This window comes from Eptesicus fuscus, chromosome 12 (assembly GCF_027574615.1).
Source record: "Eptesicus fuscus isolate TK198812 chromosome 12, DD_ASM_mEF_20220401, whole genome shotgun sequence".
Taxonomy (NCBI): Eukaryota; Metazoa; Chordata; class Mammalia; order Chiroptera; family Vespertilionidae; genus Eptesicus; species Eptesicus fuscus.
This window is the reverse complement of record NC_072484.1, coordinates 33387828-33407310: the sequence shown is the minus strand read 5'-3', so window position 1 is coordinate 33407310 and position 19483 is coordinate 33387828. Positions and strand designations below refer to the sequence as shown.

Below are 19483 nucleotides of genomic sequence, written 5' to 3'. Positions count from 1 at the left end.
TTGGGGCCATTTCCTAGAAACAAAGGTATCCATCCTGAAAGTGGGGAAGAGCCCAGAACCAGGAGGCGGATTTCCCATCCCAACTCTGCCACTATGTGGCCCTGGACCGGCCAGGCCCTGCCTGGCACCTGTGTCCCCATCCGCACCACGAGCTTTGGCAGAGCTGTGCTCTGAGGCCTCTCGGGGGGTGTCCACGGCTGAAGTGCAGCTAGTAGGGATCCTCCAGGACCAGGTCTCCTTGCTTCCTGGAATGCTGGCTCCTTTTCTCCCTGGAAAACTCCTATTCATCTTTCAAAACTCAGCTCAGATGTACTACTGAGAAGTGTCCCAAAGTCAGAGAGACAGAGACAGAGACTCAGACAGACTGAGAGACAGAATGAAGGAAGAGGTATTTAGAAAAACGGAGCGAGGAGCGGGGAAGGGAGTAAGGAGGGACACAGGGAGCTCTGGGCAGAGGTGGAGGAAGGTGGCACAAGACACAGGCCAACCAGGTAAGCCTGAGACACAAAGCTACAATGACTTAGGCCCCAAGTCCCCTCACCTCCCAGGAGCCCCTGCCTGGAGCACAGGAGGACACCAGAGACAGAGACCAAGGTGGCCTGTGTGTGACTGGGGAACAGATTAGCCAGGAGATGCTGACACAGACAGTTTATTGAAAGCCAGGGGCTGGCCACTGTGGCCCCAGAGCTCTCTCTGAAGCAGAGTCCTGTGGCTAGCCCTGCAGTCCCCACCCAGGCCGGGGCACAGCGGCAGGGCCAGAGCACCTGGGTGGGCCTGGGTGGATAAGGGACATTTATACTGTCACTGATACAGGCTAGAGACTGGGAGGGAAACTGAGGCAGAGTAGGCAGGTCGGCAGGACTTTGGCAGTCAACAGGGAGGAGTAGCGGCCCTCTCTCAGCTCAGGATGCCACAGTCAGCACAACAGCATTCTGCAAGGAGCAATGGTTCTTGGTTAGGCTCTCTGAGTCCCGACACACCTGTCCTCCCACCTCCACCCCCATCTCTGCATCCATGTCTGTGCCCCTCCTATGGCCTGAGGTTAGCACTGTACCTGGAACACAGCAGGCACTCACTGAGTGAATGAATGAACAAACAAATGAATGCTTAATAAATGACATCCAGCATGAGAAAGGTCACTGATTTTACTGACTTTAGGACTTAAGAGACCCAAGTTCAAGTGCCATTTATCCATCAATTTACTGTGTTGAACTTGGGCCAGAAATCTGACCTCCTTCAGTGTTGGTTCTCATCTGGGAAATGGGTCCAAAACTCTCTGCTCTGTCTACCCCCCAGAACTGTTCCAAAACTCAAAGTTGTGCTGGGTTGAAAAAGGATTGTGAGGCTATGTCTATATTCAACAAGAAAAGCGTCAGGATCTATTAGCCACGCCTGCCACAGGCACAGGATAAGGAGGGACAGCACCTGTATTTGCCACCCCTGGACCAAGGGAACTGCGATCCTGTGAGTGAATCCGAGATCCCACCCTACAGGCCAGACATGGGTCTGAATCGATCAGGAAAGAACTCTGTAATTGACTGACAATGCCTGCCATGGGTTAGTACGGAAGGAGCGGCAGCACTTGTGTCGTCTGTTTGCCATTCCCAAGCTCAGTCGTTTGTAATTCCCTGAGCAATTTGGCAAACGGTGCGTGGGCAGACCCGATGATGAGTAGAGCACTCCCCTAATGAGTTTCAAGCAAGGCTCTCCACAAACACGTGTACGGCCCATCTAGACCACATCTGCATGGGAAACTCACCTCGATGACCTCCAGGACCGCGTTGCCAAAATCGACATTGAGAACCTTGGGCAGGGGAATACCAACATCCAGGTCCACTGTGAAGAGGAAAGGGTTGAAAGCAAAGATATGTGGGGGGCCAGGGTGGGACCTGCTGACCTTATTCCACCACTTTCCTTGAGCCAGCCATTTCTCTTCTTGGGGACTCAGTTTTTCTTATTGGCAGACTCCTACGTGTCCTAGTAAACTCAAATGAAAACTCCCCTTTTCTGTATTGTCATCAGTGGCCCCTCAGCAGAGCCTCCCTGAGGTTCTGTCAGCCCCTTGCACATTCTGGGCCATATATTCTAATCACTTGCTTATATGAGCGTTCCCCTCTGGATTGTGAGCTTGAGGAGAGGACCCAGGTCAGATAGCTCTTGGGGCGCAGAGTCTGGTGCGATGTAGATGCTAGTCAGTGTTGTGTAAATGGAAATATTGGTGCCTCAATTTCTGCATCTCAGAAATGGGCATCAACCCCTCTCCAACCTCAGTGTCTCTCAGAACAAGGAAAGAGGCAACAGATTTGGCAGCCCCAAGTTCAGACTCTCTACGTGTCCAAAAAGACAGCGAAGGCCACCCGTACCGTTGAGCTTCGGCACATACGCCGCCCGGACCACATCACTGAGCCACTCTTCTAAATGGGACGCCTGCAAGAGAGCATGGGGAGGGCGGGGAGGTGGCTTCTCAGCGAGCAGCACACTCCTTCCCGGGGAGGGAAATCCAAGGTCCAGCTGCCCCAGCCACCCCCACGCCTGGGGACACAGCTCCTAGTGGGCACAGGCCCGCTGGGGTGCAATATCTACCAGTGACCCCACAGGGGACTATGAGTTAGGACAGCTTCCCCCTGGGCCCCATGAGCTTAGAGGAGCTGCCTTCCTAGAGGAGGGCTCTGTGGGGCCTGGAGGGGACCTGTGCCTGAGAAAGAAGGAGGAGAAGGTACCCAGCTCCAGTAGACTCTGTGTGGTCTGATCTTAGGTTCCCACCAACTTAAGAACCCTTAGAATGTTCTAGAACCTGAGAGGATCATGAGATTCCAGAATCACAGAACTATGTGAGAAGCAGAAAACTAAGGGCTCTGAAATATTAGAACTTTCTGAGTTCAGGAGCCTTATTATTTGTATAAAGTTCCAGTATTTTGAACCTTTGTGGGATTCTGGAAATTTCCGACTTTGTAAGGTTCCAAGACATTGATAGGTCATGAAATTCAGATTCACTGTCCTAAGGGTGATCACACACACACACACACAGGCGCGCGCGCACACACACACACACACACACACACACACACACACACATGCCCTGATGTTTGTCCACTCTGGCTTGGGGCAGAGCTCAGACTGGGGCCAGATCAGTCACGTGGCCCGTGACTCCTCCCACCTCCTGTCCAGCCCCCCTAGAAGACGCTCACCACTGCCAAGCTGCTCACCCTCCCAGGAACTTACATCAAAGGGGTGGACAAAGGAAGAGGCCAGCTTGACACTGAGCCTGTTGGAGAGAAGAGAGATGTTGGGGGTCCCAGCATCCACCCCATCACCCGCTGAGCAGTGCTCTGCCCCACCCCATCCCACAGCCTGCCCCACCCCTAGCTTTCCAGCATCAGAAAACAAGGTTATAGGCCCAACTCTGCCTCTATCCAGCCTTAACACAGACTCAGTTTTCCCACCCGTAAAATGGACCTGGAGGGATCGAACCTCCTTCTGAGATATCATGACCATCACCTCCGACTCCGTGGTCTTAGAGCCTCAGTCTGACTCCCAGTTGTTTGACTCTGGGCGAGTGGGTGAACCTTTCTAAAGAGTGGCTCTCCACAGACTGAGCACTGGACATGGGGTGCTCAATCCAGCAGGCACACTAAAGGCCGCAAGCCACTAGTGGATCGCAGCTGGCCAAACGCAGGTCCAGAGCCAGAGCCTGGCCGCAGAGCTCGATCTCCTGAAGGGCTGAGACGTGAACTGCCACCAGGAGCGGGAGACGAACTCGGGCAGCCGGCGAGGTTAGAAATGGGGCAGCAGTGGAGCCTTGCAAGGGGCATCTGTATGCAGCCTCAGGGGCCTGCAAGGGACACTCAAATAGGGTCGAGTAAGCACTGGGTGCCTATGGGCCAGGATGGGCAGATCTCAGAGACCCTGGGAGAGCCCCCAAATCCGGGGAGGGACAGAGAGGCCCCAGGCCCCAGGCCACCGTGAGAGCACTGAGCCTGGACAATGGAGGCCCCGATTGCAGGCCTGCTTCCAGGGACAACCCACTGTGCCAGCCTGGGCTTTGCAAATGGTAAAGGGCCATTCCCGTGAGGAAGGATTGCCACCAACATCACCATCTTGGTCCTAAAGATGACCATGAGGCCTAGTTCCCACAGGGGTGGAGAGATTAGAGAAATAACGAGTCCACCTAAATAACGAAGCATTTTATAATATCCCGGCACAGTTATCTCTGAGGCCAGCCTCTGGGGCTGATAACTCAGGAGTTTGGACTCCATATCCTGGCAGTGGGTGTATCTCCTGGCTCTGGGCAGTGCTGTGGAAGAAGCCTGCTCTGGACCTGCTTCTCTGAGCCCCAGGTGCCCTCTGTGAAAATGGGCTAACACCAATCCCTCCCCAGCAGGTCCTGGAGGCAACCAAGATGCTGGTAAAACTCCTGCAACTTAGTTGGTGCCTGATAAACAGAAGGAGGTTCCTGCAGGTCCCTAATTCTTGGTCCTACAGACAAGGCCCGGGATCCCATGTTACCGTTCCAGGGACAGGGAGAGGTGCAGCTTGGTAGCCGAAGGAGCCAGCTGGGCATTTAAGGTCATAACCTGCAGGGGGAAAGCAGGCAGAAGTCACTCTGAATTAGACAAAAGGAACTTGAGGACAGGTCTCCCTTGGCCAACAGGTGAATCTCCCCCGTTCCTTCCAATAACCCTTACTGAGGCCCTGCTGTGCGTTAGGATCCGTGCTGTGCTATGAGGAGGTAACTTGAAGGTTCTGGTGTTCAAGAACTAGAGTATTAAAACTGAAGGGGCATCCTGGCCAGGTGACTCAGGTGGTTGGAGCATCAACCCATACACCAAAAGGTTGTGGGTTCAATTCCCAGTCAGGGCACATACCTAGACTGTGGGTTTGGTCCCCAGTTGGGGCATATACAGGAGGCAACCAATTGATGCTTCTCATATTAATGTTTCTCTATTTCTCTCTCTCTCTCCCTCTCTCTCCTCTCTCTCTCTTTCCATATCCTCAGGTGAGGATTAAAAAACAACAACTGATGGTGATCCATTTATACAAGAGGAAGTTTTGGGGTTGTAGAAGCTTGGGGAGACCCTCAGCCCAGCCTGCAGGGGGGCAAGGGAGGGTGTCCAATGAGGTGACACCAGAGCTGAATGTTGAAAGATGAGGCATTCGCCAAGAGAAGGAGAGAGGTGGTACTGCAGATGGTGGTCCCTGCACACACACAGGCAGGGAGGTGGGACCTGGCAGCCCTGAGTAAAAGGCAGAGGATGAGGCAGGGGGTATGGAATGTGCTAGGCCATGGGCAGCCAAGGCAGAGAGTGAGCAGGGGAGGGACCTGCCTCTGCCCAGATGTGTGTTTGGGAAAACTAGTAGAGGTGGGGTGGAGAGGTAGGGGGGCCAGGAAGAAGTCAGAGAGTCATCCAAGAGATATCTGAGCACAGAGAGGATGGGGATATGGGAATCACTCCTGAAATCCCGAGGAAGCACACTGGACAGGCCTTGGCCTGGTCAGATGTGCGATGAGGGAGTCTAAGAGGGCACCTGGGTCTTAGCTCAGATGGTGACAATAAAGGAGAGAGGCTTCCTGGGTTGTGCCACCCTGAAATCGGGGGAAGGCAACCCCCCAGTGGCCTGGAAAGGGTCAGCCCGCTCAGAACCCAGTGCCGGGCTCCCTCCCTTAGCCACTCACCCCTTTCAGCTCCAAGAGGGCGTCCGGAGTCCCCGCAGGGAGGTGGGGCAGCACGCGGATGTTAGCTGCGATGGAGACCTCGGCCTTCTTTTTCTGGAGTGTGACCGCGGGTGCCTGCTTCACCTGCAGCCTGAGCAGGATCTGCTGGCCCCGGGGCAGCTTCCCCAGGACCTGGAGAGAGGCAGAGAGCAGGGCCCGAGGCAGCTTATGTGCCCCACTGATAGAGTCAGCCAGTGACTCAAGAGAGTGTTTGGGAAAACTCACTGAGCACCCACTGTGCACCAGGCACCATGCTGGGTGCTGAGGCTACAGACTGAACCGTGGTCTCAGCCCCCATGAGACTGACACTAAGGTGTGGAGACACCACCAACCCATGGAACAAGGGAATCAGACTCAAAATTCCCCTGAGGCCCACCAGCCCGCCCCTGCATGATCCCTCCTCTGCCCTCCTCTCCATCTCACCCCCCCACACACACACATACACCGGTCCCCTCATGCTCTGCTCTCCATCTCACCCCCTTCACCACCGGTCCCCTCATGCCTCCTCTCCATCTCACTCCCTTCACCACCGGTCCCCTCATGCCCTCCTCTCCATCTCACCCCCCCTTCACCCCTCCCCTCACCTCTCCATCTCACCCCCTTCACCACCGGTCCCCCTCATGCCCTCTCTCCACTCCCCCCTGCCCCCACCGGGCCCCTCATGCCCTCCTCTCCATCTCACCCCACCACCGGTCCCCTCATGCCCTCCTCTCCATCTCACCCCCTTCACCACCGGTCCCCTCATGCCCTCCTCTCCATCTCACTCCCTTCACCACCGGTCCCCTCATGTCCTCCTCTCCATCTCACTCCCTTCACCACCGGTCCCCTCATGTCCTCCTCTCCATCTCACTCCCTTCACCACCCGTCCCCTCATGTCCTCCTCTCCATCTCACCTCCTTCACCACCGGTCCCCTTCATGCCCTCCTCTCCATCTCACCCCCCCCCACCGGTCCCCTCATGTCCTCCTCTCCATCTCACCGCCTTCACCACCGGTCCCCTCATGCCCTCCTCTCCATCTCACCCCACCACTGGTCCCCTAATGTCCTCCTCTCCATCTCACCCCCCCCACCGGTCCCCTCATGTCCTCCTCTCCATCTCACCCCCCCCCACCGGTCCCCTCATGCCCTCCTCTCCATCTCACCCCACCACCGGTCCCCTCATGCCCTCCTCTCCATCTCACCCCCTTCACCACCGCTCTCCTCATGCCCTCCTCTCCATCTCACCCCCCCACCGGTCTTCTCATGCCCTCCTCTCCATCTCACCTCCTTCACCACCGGTCCCCTCATGCTCTCCTCTCTATCTCACCCCACCACTGGTCCTCACATGCCCTCCTCTCCATCTCACCCCACTTTTGTCTCCTTTTCACCTTTGCCCCTCCCGGATTCCCAGCATCTGGCACAAGGCCTGGTGCGTAGTAGGTGCTCAGTGAATGTTGGTTGACTGACTGACTGAATCACACAATCAGGAAATTCTGAGTCTCACAATCATGAATCATGGAATTATAGAAGCGCTATAAACTAGAGTCACAGAAGCTTGGAGTCACTGGAATGCTAGAGTCTGGGGACCAGCTCCTCAAACCCAACTCCTAGAGATGCAGGATCTGACAGACAGGGAACTACCGATTCCACCCTCATGTGTCCTCAGATTCTGAAGCCACGGACCCAGATGTGGAGCTAGGGCTCTGGCTTCTGACACGGCAAGGCTGGCAACTGGAGGACAAAGGCTCCAGGCTCCCGGAGCTGGAGGGACTCGGCCCAGCTTGCTGCATCCATGGGTCCCTGCTCCTGCCACCTGCGCCTCCCCCAAATCCCTCTCCACCATTTATGGCTCCTGCCCTCAGGAAGTGCTTCTGAATGTCTAGCCCCAATCTCATCCCTTGCCTGAGACTCCTAGGCCCTTTAGCTAAGGCCTCTAGCCATGCCCACTAAGGCTGATTTGAATCACCCACTTCAAGGATTCACAGTTTTTCTGTGTCCCCAAACTCAGCTTCCCTCTCCATCCTCTCTGGTAGAAGCCCAGATCTTGTGGACCTCTTTCCAAGCTCCATCAGAATCTGCTATTATGTAAGGACCTTGGAGTAGTATTTCAACTTCAGGATGAATTCAGATTCTCACAGCTGGAAAGCATCTGGTCCAGCCCCAGGTGAATGAACAGGAAAGCTGAGGCCAGGCCCTGCAGTCTTGTACTGAGGTCCTCCCTGAATCTTCTCCTTTCTCTTCCCCCACAAGGCCAGTGCCCTGCATCTTCTCTCGTGGGACAGAGGAGACCAAGACTAAGACGAAGTAAGGTGGCAAGAGGGAGGGGACTCAGTAGCCTGAAAAGAATGTTCTGTCTTCTCCTTGATAGAAAAGGAACAGCCATAGGACAAATGTCTAATTGACTTCTGGGGCAATTAAAGCCTGGTCCTTTCCACTCTGCTATCAGGAAAGGATACACTGTTAGCCATTCACACTTTAGTGTGAATTTAGATTCAACATTCCACTACAGCTCTCTGGAGAAATGTATTGAGAAAGAGTCTGGAGTCCATTCAGGCTCATCAGGAAAGTGCTCCAGTGATCAAGGTCATAAGAAGGGTCACTCACCTCAGGGACCAAAGCTGTCAGGTCTGTAGTTGTCATTGGGACATTGCTGGGAACCTGGGCCCAAGACCAAATGAGAGGACGTGGTGAACGCAGACACAGGACAGGGATCCCTCAGCACACACAGGGCGGTTTTGTCCACATTCTGCCCCACCTGCACCCCCACCAATCACATACACATCTCTACAAACATGCATGCTCCTTCCAGTGGCCAATGATCACTGAGTGCTCACTACATGCCAAGCACATGCCTTTGCTCATTTCACATTTACAACAGCCCAAAGAGGTGGGTGCTCTGATTACTCTCATTCTATGAGTGGGGAACTTGAGGCTCCTCTCTAGACTCTTAGCTGGTAAGCGGTGGCACCAGGATTTGACCTGGGCAGGCTAATTCCAGAACCTTCAAACCCCTCACAATCTGAAGGCCCATGGATCTCACCCTGATCAGAGGATTCCAAGACTCTCGCCCAACACAAGGCCATCACCCCCTGGAGATGGACAGCACTTGAGGATAGCACCTAGCCTCTGAGATCCCTCTCTCTTGCCTAATACATACACACACACACACACACACACACACACACACACACACACACACTGCACTGCTCAGGCACATGCATCCTCATACTCAGAATCTCTGCCTGGCTATGACTGCCACCTCCCTCCAGCAAGAAGACGCCTGCCTCCTAGCTCAGGAGCCTGGTCCCGTGCTCTCTGGACCCTACATGCAGGAAGTGCCCCCTAGGGCCTGAGCTGCAGATGGAGGTGGGGGTCAGGGAGAATGGAGACAGGTGGCTTAGAGCTCACTGCCTTTGGAGAGGGCTAAGGCCGAGAAAATGCCTCTGGATGCGGCTTCCGAGGGGTGAGCCTTCCAGACATCTGTGAGGTGTGAGGAGCCAGAATGGAAGCAGAGAGGTCTCAGAGGCTTCAAAACAAGTGTCCAAGTGACCTTTGGAAGAGTCTAACCCTAGTTTTCCTCTCTTCAACTCAAATCTGCTCTTGAGAAAGCATTAGAAATGTTAGCCATTCACACTTTAGTATAAAATCGGGCTCTTGACTCTGAAAGGGAGCATCTGATGCCAGGATGAAAAGCTGGCTACATTTCACATGCCAGTTCTGAATAACTGAAAGTAACTCCCTGGAAGGAATGACTCAGAAGTCCCATTTAGACTTAGCCAATCGGAGGGCCATTGTCAATTAGCAATGTTTGCCACAACAAGAATGGACATTTGCATGCTATAAATGTGTCTCACTGTCCAATTACAGAGGAAGTGGCTCGTTTAGGCTAATCAGTGATGATGTGACTGGGTCATTGGCATTTTCAGGTCACAGCAGGGGAGGGTGCCACACTCACCAGCTCAGGGGTGATGTCTATGTCAAGGGCACCGTTGGTCTGCAGGAGCCCAAATATGGTGCTGAAGAGGTACAGAGGCACGGTCACCTGGGACGTGTGGTCCTCCTTGGGAGGCACCTGGATGGGTTTGGGGGGCTTGGGGAAGTCAATGATGTCACCAGCTACGCTCTTCACAATGGACTGCAGGGGGAGGAGACGGCGTGGAAGGGTCAGAGCTGCTCACCCACGTGGCTTTGACCCAGCATCTCCTACCCAGCCTCCACCAGTATCCAACCCCGCCCCCTCCCGCCCCACCCCAGCAGTGGGCAAGGCCTTCCGACTCACGTTGATGTCCAGCTCTATGTACTGGTTAGAGATGAGAGGCAGTGTGGCCAGAGTGAATTCCACAGACCCAAGAGGCCCCAAGGGCACCAGGCCTGCGTGGGGAGAGGAGGAGGGAGGAAGACCCTATGAGCCAAGCCCCCCCAAAATAACCGGCCCTACTTCCATTTATTGAGTGCCTAGCACTCTACTAGGTATTCGCCTGGGCACCACCGTCATCCTCACTATACAGATAAACTCTGAGGCTTGGACAGAAGTCACCGGCGCAAGGCCACAGAAGCCACGCCAGGACTCCCCTTTTCCAGAGCTGGTGTCCCTGGCCACACTGCGGCCCTGCCTCTCTCACATCTGCCCCAGCTTTTCTGGCCTTATCCTGGCCACACCTGTTTACACTTGGCAAAGCCCATCTGTGCACACAAGAGGCATCTGTCCGTGTCTCCATACGGCTCAGGTGGCCGCTGTGGCTGTGGGCCTTGGGTTTCTTACTTGAGCTCTCTGGGCCTGACATCTTGTCTGTCCAGACAATAATAATAACATCTGCCTCATGTTTCTGACCATGCTGGACACCACAGGTGCCTGAGGCCCCCAGCAGAGGGAAAGCTGGGGGGGGGAGGGTATGAGTCCCCCATTCTGCTGGACCAACCTCAGCCCACACCCCCGTGAGGGCTCCTCAAAGTGGCGGCCTCGTCAGCCTGAGGAGGAAGTGGAAGGTCCCAGAATCCTGTCCCTTCCTCTTGCCCTGGTACCGCCACCCTTTGGGGTAACGGGAGGGGGAAGGAGAAGGGGCCAAGGAGGGGGTTGGGCCCCAACTTACTCAGCACAGCCCCGAGGAGCTCATTCACCACGCTCAGCACACTGTCCACCACGGGGCACAGCTGTGTCCAGGGGAGACGGGTGTTACAGGACAATAAGAGCTGGGCCCAGCCTGGCACAGGGGACAGCTGCATTTTCTATACCTGTTTTGCTATAACATTTGGAGCCCAGGGACCAAGGCAAGGCAGAGTGTAGAGAAGGGTGGGGGGACACGCGGAGGCAGGGGAGGGGCTGGAGCTTGACGTGTTGGGAGGGTGGAGTGGGTGATGTGGAGGGCCAGTAACATGGGCCCTCCCAGAAAACCCCCGAAGGATGCTGGGGGAACAGGGGAGACATACTTCAGAGGCCAGTTAGGGTGTGTGGACCAGGCCCTCGCCTGAGGGGACAAAGACAGCTGTTCCCTCTGAGGTCTCAGGTCCCTGCTGTCTTCCAGCTGGACCTCGAAAGACCTAGCATATGGACCCCCAAAAAGGGTGCCTCCCCCTCCATCCAAAGAGTCAGGCTCGGGCCAGGCATTCACTGCATACACCACAATCACTGCATACATTTAGGATTCAGAGGTCTGGGGATGGATTGAGCCAGCGTGTTTCTGAAAACCCCTGTGTTGTGCGAGCAGGTGGTTCGGCTTGAAGAATCCCCAAGTCGGCGAATCACAGAATCCGAGCCCACCTGAGCAGGAACCTCAGGCAACCCAGCCCAACCCCTTCATTCCACATCGGTGCCCGGAGAAGAATGGCAGCCTGCCCAAGGTCTGGGACCTCAAACTCCATGGCCCCTGGAGTCAGGCATGTCACAGAAATGCGAGGACATCCAAGGGACTATGATGGGTGGGGGAGCCGCCCCGTGGCGCCAGCCATGTGACCTGCGGGAAGGAGGTACCGTGCGGCCAGGGTGGCTGATTGCACAAGAGATGCCAGAAATCGGATCGGTAGGAGAAATCTCCAATCTCTAAATGCTAGTAATTAACTCTCATTTGTAAAGCCTCTTTGAGTCACACATATCCTGTGTCGCAGCCAGTTGTCCCAGAGACCCTAGTTAGGGGTCACAATTTAAATGCAGCCGCCCCCCCCCCTTGTTGAAATCCACCTGAGATGGGCCTGGTTGGGGTCCTTGCTGCTGGGAGCTTCCCTTCTCCCCCTGAGCTACTTTCCAATTGGCTTCTTCAAGTCCAGGGCAGTTTTGCCAACCTCAGGCGCCCATGCCCTTGCTACCTCCACAGGTGCCCTTCACAAGGACTCACAAGAGAGGTCCTGCCAGGGCTGGGGTTCAGGAGGCCTGACCGCCCTGTGCTGGCTGCGTGAGCCCTGCAAGCCCCTGCCTGCTGTGGCCTCAATGACATGGGCCTTTGGCCAGACCATCTTTTCTCCAGTGCGGTTCGTGTCCCCTGATAGAAGCCAGGATGGCTGGGGCCGGCCATGGACAAGCATCCTGGAGCAGTTTAGTTATAATGTGTTCCTCTTATGAAGTACTGATATACATGGATGTAATTTTCTGAACACATATGCCAAGCACAGGGCTCAGTTGAAAATCACCGAGCGACCCAAGTTTAATTCAAAGCGAGTTTAAAGCCAAGTTTAAAGGCAATAAAAATACAGGTGGCAGAGACAGGGCAGGGGATAAGAAAGGGACGTGAATTTGGGAGCAGGAGAGTCAGGTCATCTGAAGCTATAAATTTAGGATTCAGAGGTCTGGGGATGGATTGTGCCAGCCCCCCTCCTTCCGCCCCCCATACACACAGAGACTCACTGGCGGCACTTGAGCAGTTGTGGGCAGGCCAGGATGGATTACCTGGTGGGCGTGGAAGGGAAGAACAGCCTAATCCTGCCTGGCGCCCAGATTTACTCAAAGCCAGGGGCGGAGGGGCACAGCCCGGGCACAGGGCGTGCCTGGCCCGAGGCCCCCACACTCACCAGTCCCGGCAGCACCTTGAAGAGCGTCTGTTCCGCGAGCCCCAGGAGCGGTGTGGGCAGCAGCCTGGGAGGGTGAGAAGCCTGAGAGTGAGGCCACCGCACGGTGACAGTGCCCGCCTGGGTCACGGGCAGGGCGCTGGGTGGGACTTCGGAGACCGGGTTTAAATCTTGGCTCTGCCTCCCCCTGAGGCCCAGGGGAGGATTTCCGTTTCCCCGTTTGCACAGCGCCTGCCTCCCAGAGCGGCTGCTGCCAAGGTTAAATGTGAGTGCCTACGCATCAGGCATACAGTCTGCTCGATAAATATCTGCTCCTTTTGTCTCCTCCAACATGTGTACATACGTGACATTTGAACCTAGAACAGCACCTGGCTTCGAGTGCGGGTTCAATAAATATTTGTTAAATGAATGAGCATTTGAAGGAGGAAGGAAGGAAGGAGAGGGGGGCCTGTGGGTGAGGAGGTCTGTTTAAAGATTATAGGGGCACAGAGGGAGGGGTGACGACCTCAGAACCACAACCACAGGACACCAGCACTACCCTGGGCTCCATCCCCCCACGGCCCCCTACAGCCCCCTGGAGCAGGAGGAAGCCAATGGGGTTTAAGGGCCCCAAAGACCCTCCCTGGGATCCCCTTATGAAGGCCCTTCTGGAGACAGGAGCAACCCTGGTTCACCCCACTCCTGGGAGCTAAGACAGAGCTGACTGATTACCCATCACTGCTCAGGGCCGCCCAACGAAGACGGGGTAGGGTGTGCGATTAGGCCTGGAATGTAGAAACTAATGGGGGAGACACAACGCGTGAGGCAGGTGCCCCCGAGGGTGGGTGCAGGGCCCTTGGGCCTAATTCCAGAGACCAGCCCACCTCCATCCCTGCCTCAATCTGGTGTGTGACCTTGGGCACGACGTCCCTTGCCCTCTCTGGGCCTCAGCTGTCTCCTGGGAGTGATCATTCAACCCCGTGTAGGGAGGGCCACTGTGCCTGAACAGCTGTGGGAAGAACAAATATGAAGTGCCAGAGCCTTCCAGATCACCAAATGCAGGTCCTCGTTATACAGATGGGGACACTGAGGCCCAGACTGGGGAGGGGGTTCCCCTGAGGGTCACACAGCAAGTCAGGGATAGAGTTGGATCTCTGGTGTGAGGACAGCAGGGACCGAGACGCTGGCAGATCCGATGGAGGGGACCGCAGAAGGCCCCGCTCTGTGTGGGAGAGGGGACAGCAGGATCTCAGGGCCAGAGAAGGGGGACGCCCAGGGGTGGGTGGTACAAGCTGTGGGCTGAGCCGGAGTCCCTGTCCGTGGAGGGTCTCATGGTGGGAGGAAGGCTGGAGGCAGGGTGAGTTCAGGCTTCGGAGAGATCCAGAAGATGCCAATGCGCATGGGCTCGAGCCTTCGGACTCACCCTGAGAGCAGGCTGATGTGGCCCAGGAGCGTGCTGCAGCGCTTGAGGATGAGGATGGGTGTACCCCGCGAGCTTATGCCCACTGCCACACGCGACGACACGTTCACCTCCGCTGCCAGCTGCAGGAAGCCCCCCAGGGTCCTGCGAGACGGGATGCTGGGGGTGTGGCTAGGCCTCTAGGCCCCCACCCACCAGGGCCCTCCTTAACCACGCCCACCCCGGCTTGGACCCTGATGAGCGAATTGGGTGGCCCTGCAAGTGATCTGGTCCCCATGTCCTCCTCTCACCCCCTGCCTTCCTGTAGGTCCCCCATCTTGCACATCCCTGCGCCTTCTTCCCCCATCTCTTCAGTGAGCTCCGAACAATGGGTAGGGGTCTCCAGGGAGCGTGAAGTAGAAGCCCCTGGGGGTCAGTGGGATGGAGGTACATGGGGAGGGGTCATGGGTGGCAACAGTAGTGTAGGAGTCTCTTGGAGAGGAGCTAGAGTGAGGAAAAATAGGGGGCACTGGAGTGGTGTGGGGGGCAGTAGGATAGGGATCCCCAGTGGGCAGCGGCATGGGGTGGGGAGCCATAGGGTAGAGGTTCCCGGGGCACACTCACCCAGAGCCTGCCAGGCCCACCTTGGTGTGCAGGCTCAGCTGCACCCCAAACCCCGGCAGCAGCTTCAGCGACACCTGTGGCAGTGTGAGCTCCTCGACCTTCAGCCTGGGATGGGAGTCAGGGGGAGGGCCCCCGGGGCCAGCCGCTCAGTGCCTGGGACAACCCAGACCAGGAGGGGCCTACAGCCCTCTTGCGTGTGCCTCCCGCCCCACTTCTAAGCCATAAATTCAAATGTGGGCCCAGTCATCGGGGCTTCGGTTTCTTCATCGTCTATAGAGTGGGGCAACAATACCGGTACCCATCCCATAGCAATGGCGCAAAGACAAGTGAGATAATGTAGGTGCCACGGCTGGTACAGCGTCTGCCCAACGAATGTAGTATCATCATCGTCATTGGAGGCTCAGTGAATTAAACTGTTCTCTTCACCCTTCCCCATGGCCTCGGTCCTGGTTCAGTCTCCGGCCTGGATCATCGTCCCTCCACTCGCACACCCCTGGATCACAAGCATGCAACCCAAGTGGATTCCCAAACACAACTCCCACAGTTCATTGTTTTCTCTGTCCTCTCGGTCTTTGCCCAGACTGTTCCTCCATCTGAAACACTCTTCTCTTGACTCTCCTTCCATCCCACCGCCACCTTCGGTCTGCAGAATCTCGACTCTGCTGATTTCAGCTAGGGCATCCCCTCCTCCAGGGAGCCCTCCTCCCTGTATCTCTGACTCGGGCAAACGCCCTCCTCTGCCCCAGTTTCCATGTGCTTCCTGGGCTGCCTCCATCACTGCCCTGAGCTTACAAGATCATCACTGTTGGGCTCTGCCTCCTCCTGGGGACTCTTTGAGACAAGGGCAATGTCTGGTTCATGTTTGAAGCCTCAGGTTCACACCCGTGGGGGATTCTACAGTGGTGGTGGGGGGGGGGAGAATTAGATCTATTAATAATAATAATAGTTAATATTTATTGAGCATTTAGTGTATGGAAACCTCTATTTAGCTCCTTGACACACATTAATTCACTTTCCTGGCAACGACCCCATGCAAAGCTGGTTTCATGCAGCCAATAAAAGACAGCAGTTCAAATCCTAGCTCTACTACTGACTGTGTGACCTTGGGCAAATCACATTGTTGCTGTGTGCCTCAGTTTCCCCATCTGTAAAATGGGGATATTGACAATACCGACCACAGTGACACACAGTAGTCCTCAAGCAACAGCAAGGTCAGCCCTTACCAGCTCCCTTTCGAGACATTTGCTATTTTGGGAGGTGCACATCCATCCCCTCTCCTTCCCCGAGCAACCCATTTCCTCCTGTACAGTGACTCTTCCCCATGCCCTGGCTCTTGGCCCTCCCCCTTCAGTCTGGGGCCTGTCATTTGACCTTCCCGTGATTCACTACCAGCCCTGGGCTGGTTCCCACCTGCTTTGGGCAGGAAGTGTGGGCTGTGATTAAACACCCAGACCCCCCCCCACCACTGCCACACTCCCCAGCTGATTGAGCTTGAACAGTCCTTTCACTGCCCAGTGCCAGGCACCCAGAAAACCCTGGCTAGGTGGTATTGAGTTATAAATATTAGTTATTATGTGATTTCATTCATTCAAAAATATTTTTTAGCATTAATTATGTGTGAGGCACTATTTCTGATACTGAGGACATGGCAATAAACATGTCAGACGAAAGTCCCGCTTTTCCTGGGGTATAAATCTAGCAGGGGAGACAGGAAAAAGCAGTGAACTATATGGGGTGCCAGGGAGTGATGTGTCCCCTGGAGAGCTCGAAGGGAAGAAGGGGACAATGAAGGGCTGGTCAGGGCAGGGCTATTCAGAGCAGACACCTGAAGGAGAGGAGAGCGGGAGCCGTGCAGACACCTGGATTAGCCCAGAGGACTGAGCAGCTTGCCCAGGTCACACAGTGAGTAACTGGATTCGACCCCAGAGCTGGAGCGCTCAACCACAGGGGCACGCTGCCCTTCCTGTCTTGCCTGACGTGAAGTAGACTCATTATTTTCTGACTCAGGTCCTGGGACTCCCTATTCAGGGCTCCCGGTATCACCCCCACTGCCTGCCAATAAATTAAAGACACACGATCTCTCCTCTATTCCCTGAACTAAAGAAAAGACCAGCCTTCCTGTAGGGCACACAGTAGGTGGGCAGTCAGGAAGCCATGCCGCGGTGACTCACCCGGAGAGCTCCTCCACAACACCAAAAACTCCTCCGTAGCCCAGCAGGCCGCCTCCTCCAAGCAGCCCTCGGGAACCCAGGAGGCCCTGGTTCACTGATGTGACCGACCCCAGCACATTCTGCAGAAGGGGGCCCCCGACCAGTGAGTTCTGGATGGCTGCAGAGAGGGTGGGGAGAGAGAGGTTCATTTTACACGTGGGGAAACCAGGGCCCAGAGACGGGCAGAGACTTGCCCAAAGTCACACAGCCAATCAGATTTGGTGCCAATAGTATGACTAGGGCTCCTGACCCTGGGCCACCTTGTAGGAGGACAGAAGCAAAGAAGGGAGCACACAGCCACCAGGGCTTGACCAAGATGGAGAAGGCAACCTCTGCTCCTCCTGGGTACCCCTCACCTGCCTGTGTGCAGATGGTGAGCAGGGCAAGACAGAGGAACCACCTTGTGGAGGTTGGGGCAGGATGGGGGTGGCCTCCCTGGAGCATTTTCTATTCAGGACTGCTCTACTGCCCATGAGACTGTCACCCGGGGCAGTGGGACCCTGGAGCACAAAATGCTCCCACACCCCAGGAACGTGGCACGGCCAGCACCCTCCCCTTGACCTCCTCAACCCCACTTGTCGGCGTCCCTGAGGCTGATGCTACCCGACAGGGCCTCAGCCCAGGTCACCCCCGTCCCCCTCTCAGAAGACAGTGAACTAACCACCCTCAGAGTCTGCGAGCAAACCTTAAGTCCCTGAATTCTCTCAGCAGTTGAGAATCGCGGCCTGTTCCCTCTGTTCCTGAAAGCAGACGCTCCGAGCATAAGGATGGGGCCATCGGCCCTACCGCTGGACCCCTCACAAACCGTCCGTTGCGGGCTCACCTTTGCCAAGTTCATCCTTGTCAATCCGAGCGAGTGTGCCCACCGTCTCAAGCAGCCCCTGGCACGGAGTCGCCAGACCCCAGAGCAGAAGCAGGGACCACATGCCCAACGTTGTCAGCAGCACACCTGGCAGGGGCAGAGGCAGGAACGCTGAGGCCCTCCTCAGGCCCAAGCCTTTCCCCTCCCTGGCGCCCTGCCGCTGGCCCGGCATGGTTCAAGTCCAGCTGCACTCCCAGAAAGGCCCTCTCCATCCACATGCAAACAGCGCCAACGTGTGCACCCACCGTACAGCTTCAGTGCACGCTACAGTCTTCAGGGCACTTTCCCAGCCGCTGCCTCGTTGGATCTCATTTCTGAGATGGGAAAACTGAGGCCAAGAGAGGGGAGGGGACTTGACCAAGGCCACAGAGCTAATCAGTGGCAGGGCCAGAATCTGAGCCCCAAGTCTATGCGACTTACAATATCTCCTTTCTCTCCTCTCCTGCCTCCATCCCGAATGATCTTAAAGAAATAGATGGGAAATGAGAGCCTGGCTAACTTTCTAGTTCCCTAGAGGAGCATTTCTCTTTATGGAGTTCCATATCCGCCCCCTCAGTCACCTGCCTCCCATCCCCTCAGGTCGCCCTGCTTAAACCCCACTCCCTGCTGCTCTTGGGATAGAACACAGGCTCCTTACCAGCACCCACTAGGTCCCTGCCTGCCTCTTCGACCTCCTCGGTCTTAAACATGACAAGCTCCTTCCCACCCCAGGGCCTTTGCACAGGCTGTTCCTTCTCTGAGGAAGGCTCTTCCTCTGGTTCTTTGCATGGCTGACTCCTCACCCTTCAGGTTCCAAATACATGTCACCTCCTTGGACAGCCCTCCCTCCTTAACCTTGTCTAAAGAAGCCCCTCTGTCACTGAACCTCACCCAGAATTTTTGCTTTTAGGCACTTATCACAATTTGTAGCTACGCATGGTGTTTGTGTCCTTGTTTTGCCTTGTAAGCTCCCAGAGGGCAGGGACTGTGTCCGGGCCCCCAGGCATGGTTGTGTGCTGGAGACGGTGCCTGGTGAGGGGCAAAGGGGATGAAATCCAGCCCCCCCCTCACTTGCCCGCAGTTTGCCCTGGCGCCATTTGCACACAAAGGTACATATGCTCACACCTGGACCAGCCGCAGGCTCGGCAGTGTCTGCCTGCTTTCCCCAGGACTAGTCCCCTAATGGCTCTCTGTCACCTCACAGAAGGAAACATTCCCACCATGGGAAGCCAGTTGGCTTAGAGAAAAATGGACACCCTTCAGCCCTCCCGTCCCTGCCTTTGCCCCTCTCTAGGCCCCAGTATTCCCATCAGTAAAATGAGCTTTACCGCCAGGTACCCCAGTGCCCTCCTATGGGGAATTCTTTCTGTGCCTGCTATTCAGATGGGACAGCAGGCTGATCACAGGGTCAATGGTTGGGAGCTCACAAGGCCAGGGCTGCCACAGGCTGCCTTACCCGCTCCTGCAGCTCCACGATGGGCGGGTGGGGTACCCAGCCTCCTGTCGGCTCCTCTACCCTCTCAGGCCTGGGGGAGGCCCTTATATGCCCACAAGGGCTCTGGAGACACAAAGGGGGCACAGCCGCCAGGAACCCGTCAATGTGTCATGTCAGAAGCAAATTGCGGTTTTCCCTGCGGGCCTGGCTAAGCCTTCCTTCTGGAGGAGTGCGAAAGGGGAACTGGGGTTGGTGCCCTGGGGCTGCAGAGGCGCCATCCTCCCCCCAAGAGCTGGGGGGTGAACATT

At 56.0% G+C, this 19483-nt stretch overlaps 1 protein-coding gene across 1 annotated transcript; it reads right to left on the bottom strand.

The window, feature by feature from the left end:
- Nucleotides 1-641: 641 nt before the first annotated feature.
- Nucleotides 642-17825, bottom strand: BPIFB3 (BPI fold containing family B member 3). The gene is made up of 15 exons (XM_008141229.3): nucleotides 17723-17825; nucleotides 16861-17017; nucleotides 14690-14794; nucleotides 14090-14230; nucleotides 12691-12754; nucleotides 10782-10842; nucleotides 9971-10062; nucleotides 9647-9826; nucleotides 8296-8349; nucleotides 5675-5845; nucleotides 4507-4574; nucleotides 3223-3265; nucleotides 2364-2427; nucleotides 1760-1836; nucleotides 642-932 (listed from the first exon to the last, which is right to left on the bottom strand). Exons 1-15 carry the CDS (start codon nucleotides 17823-17825, stop codon nucleotides 903-905), a joined length of 1410 nt encoding a protein of 469 aa, XP_008139451.3. The 3' UTR covers nucleotides 642-902.
- Nucleotides 17826-19483: the final 1658 nt, after the last annotated feature.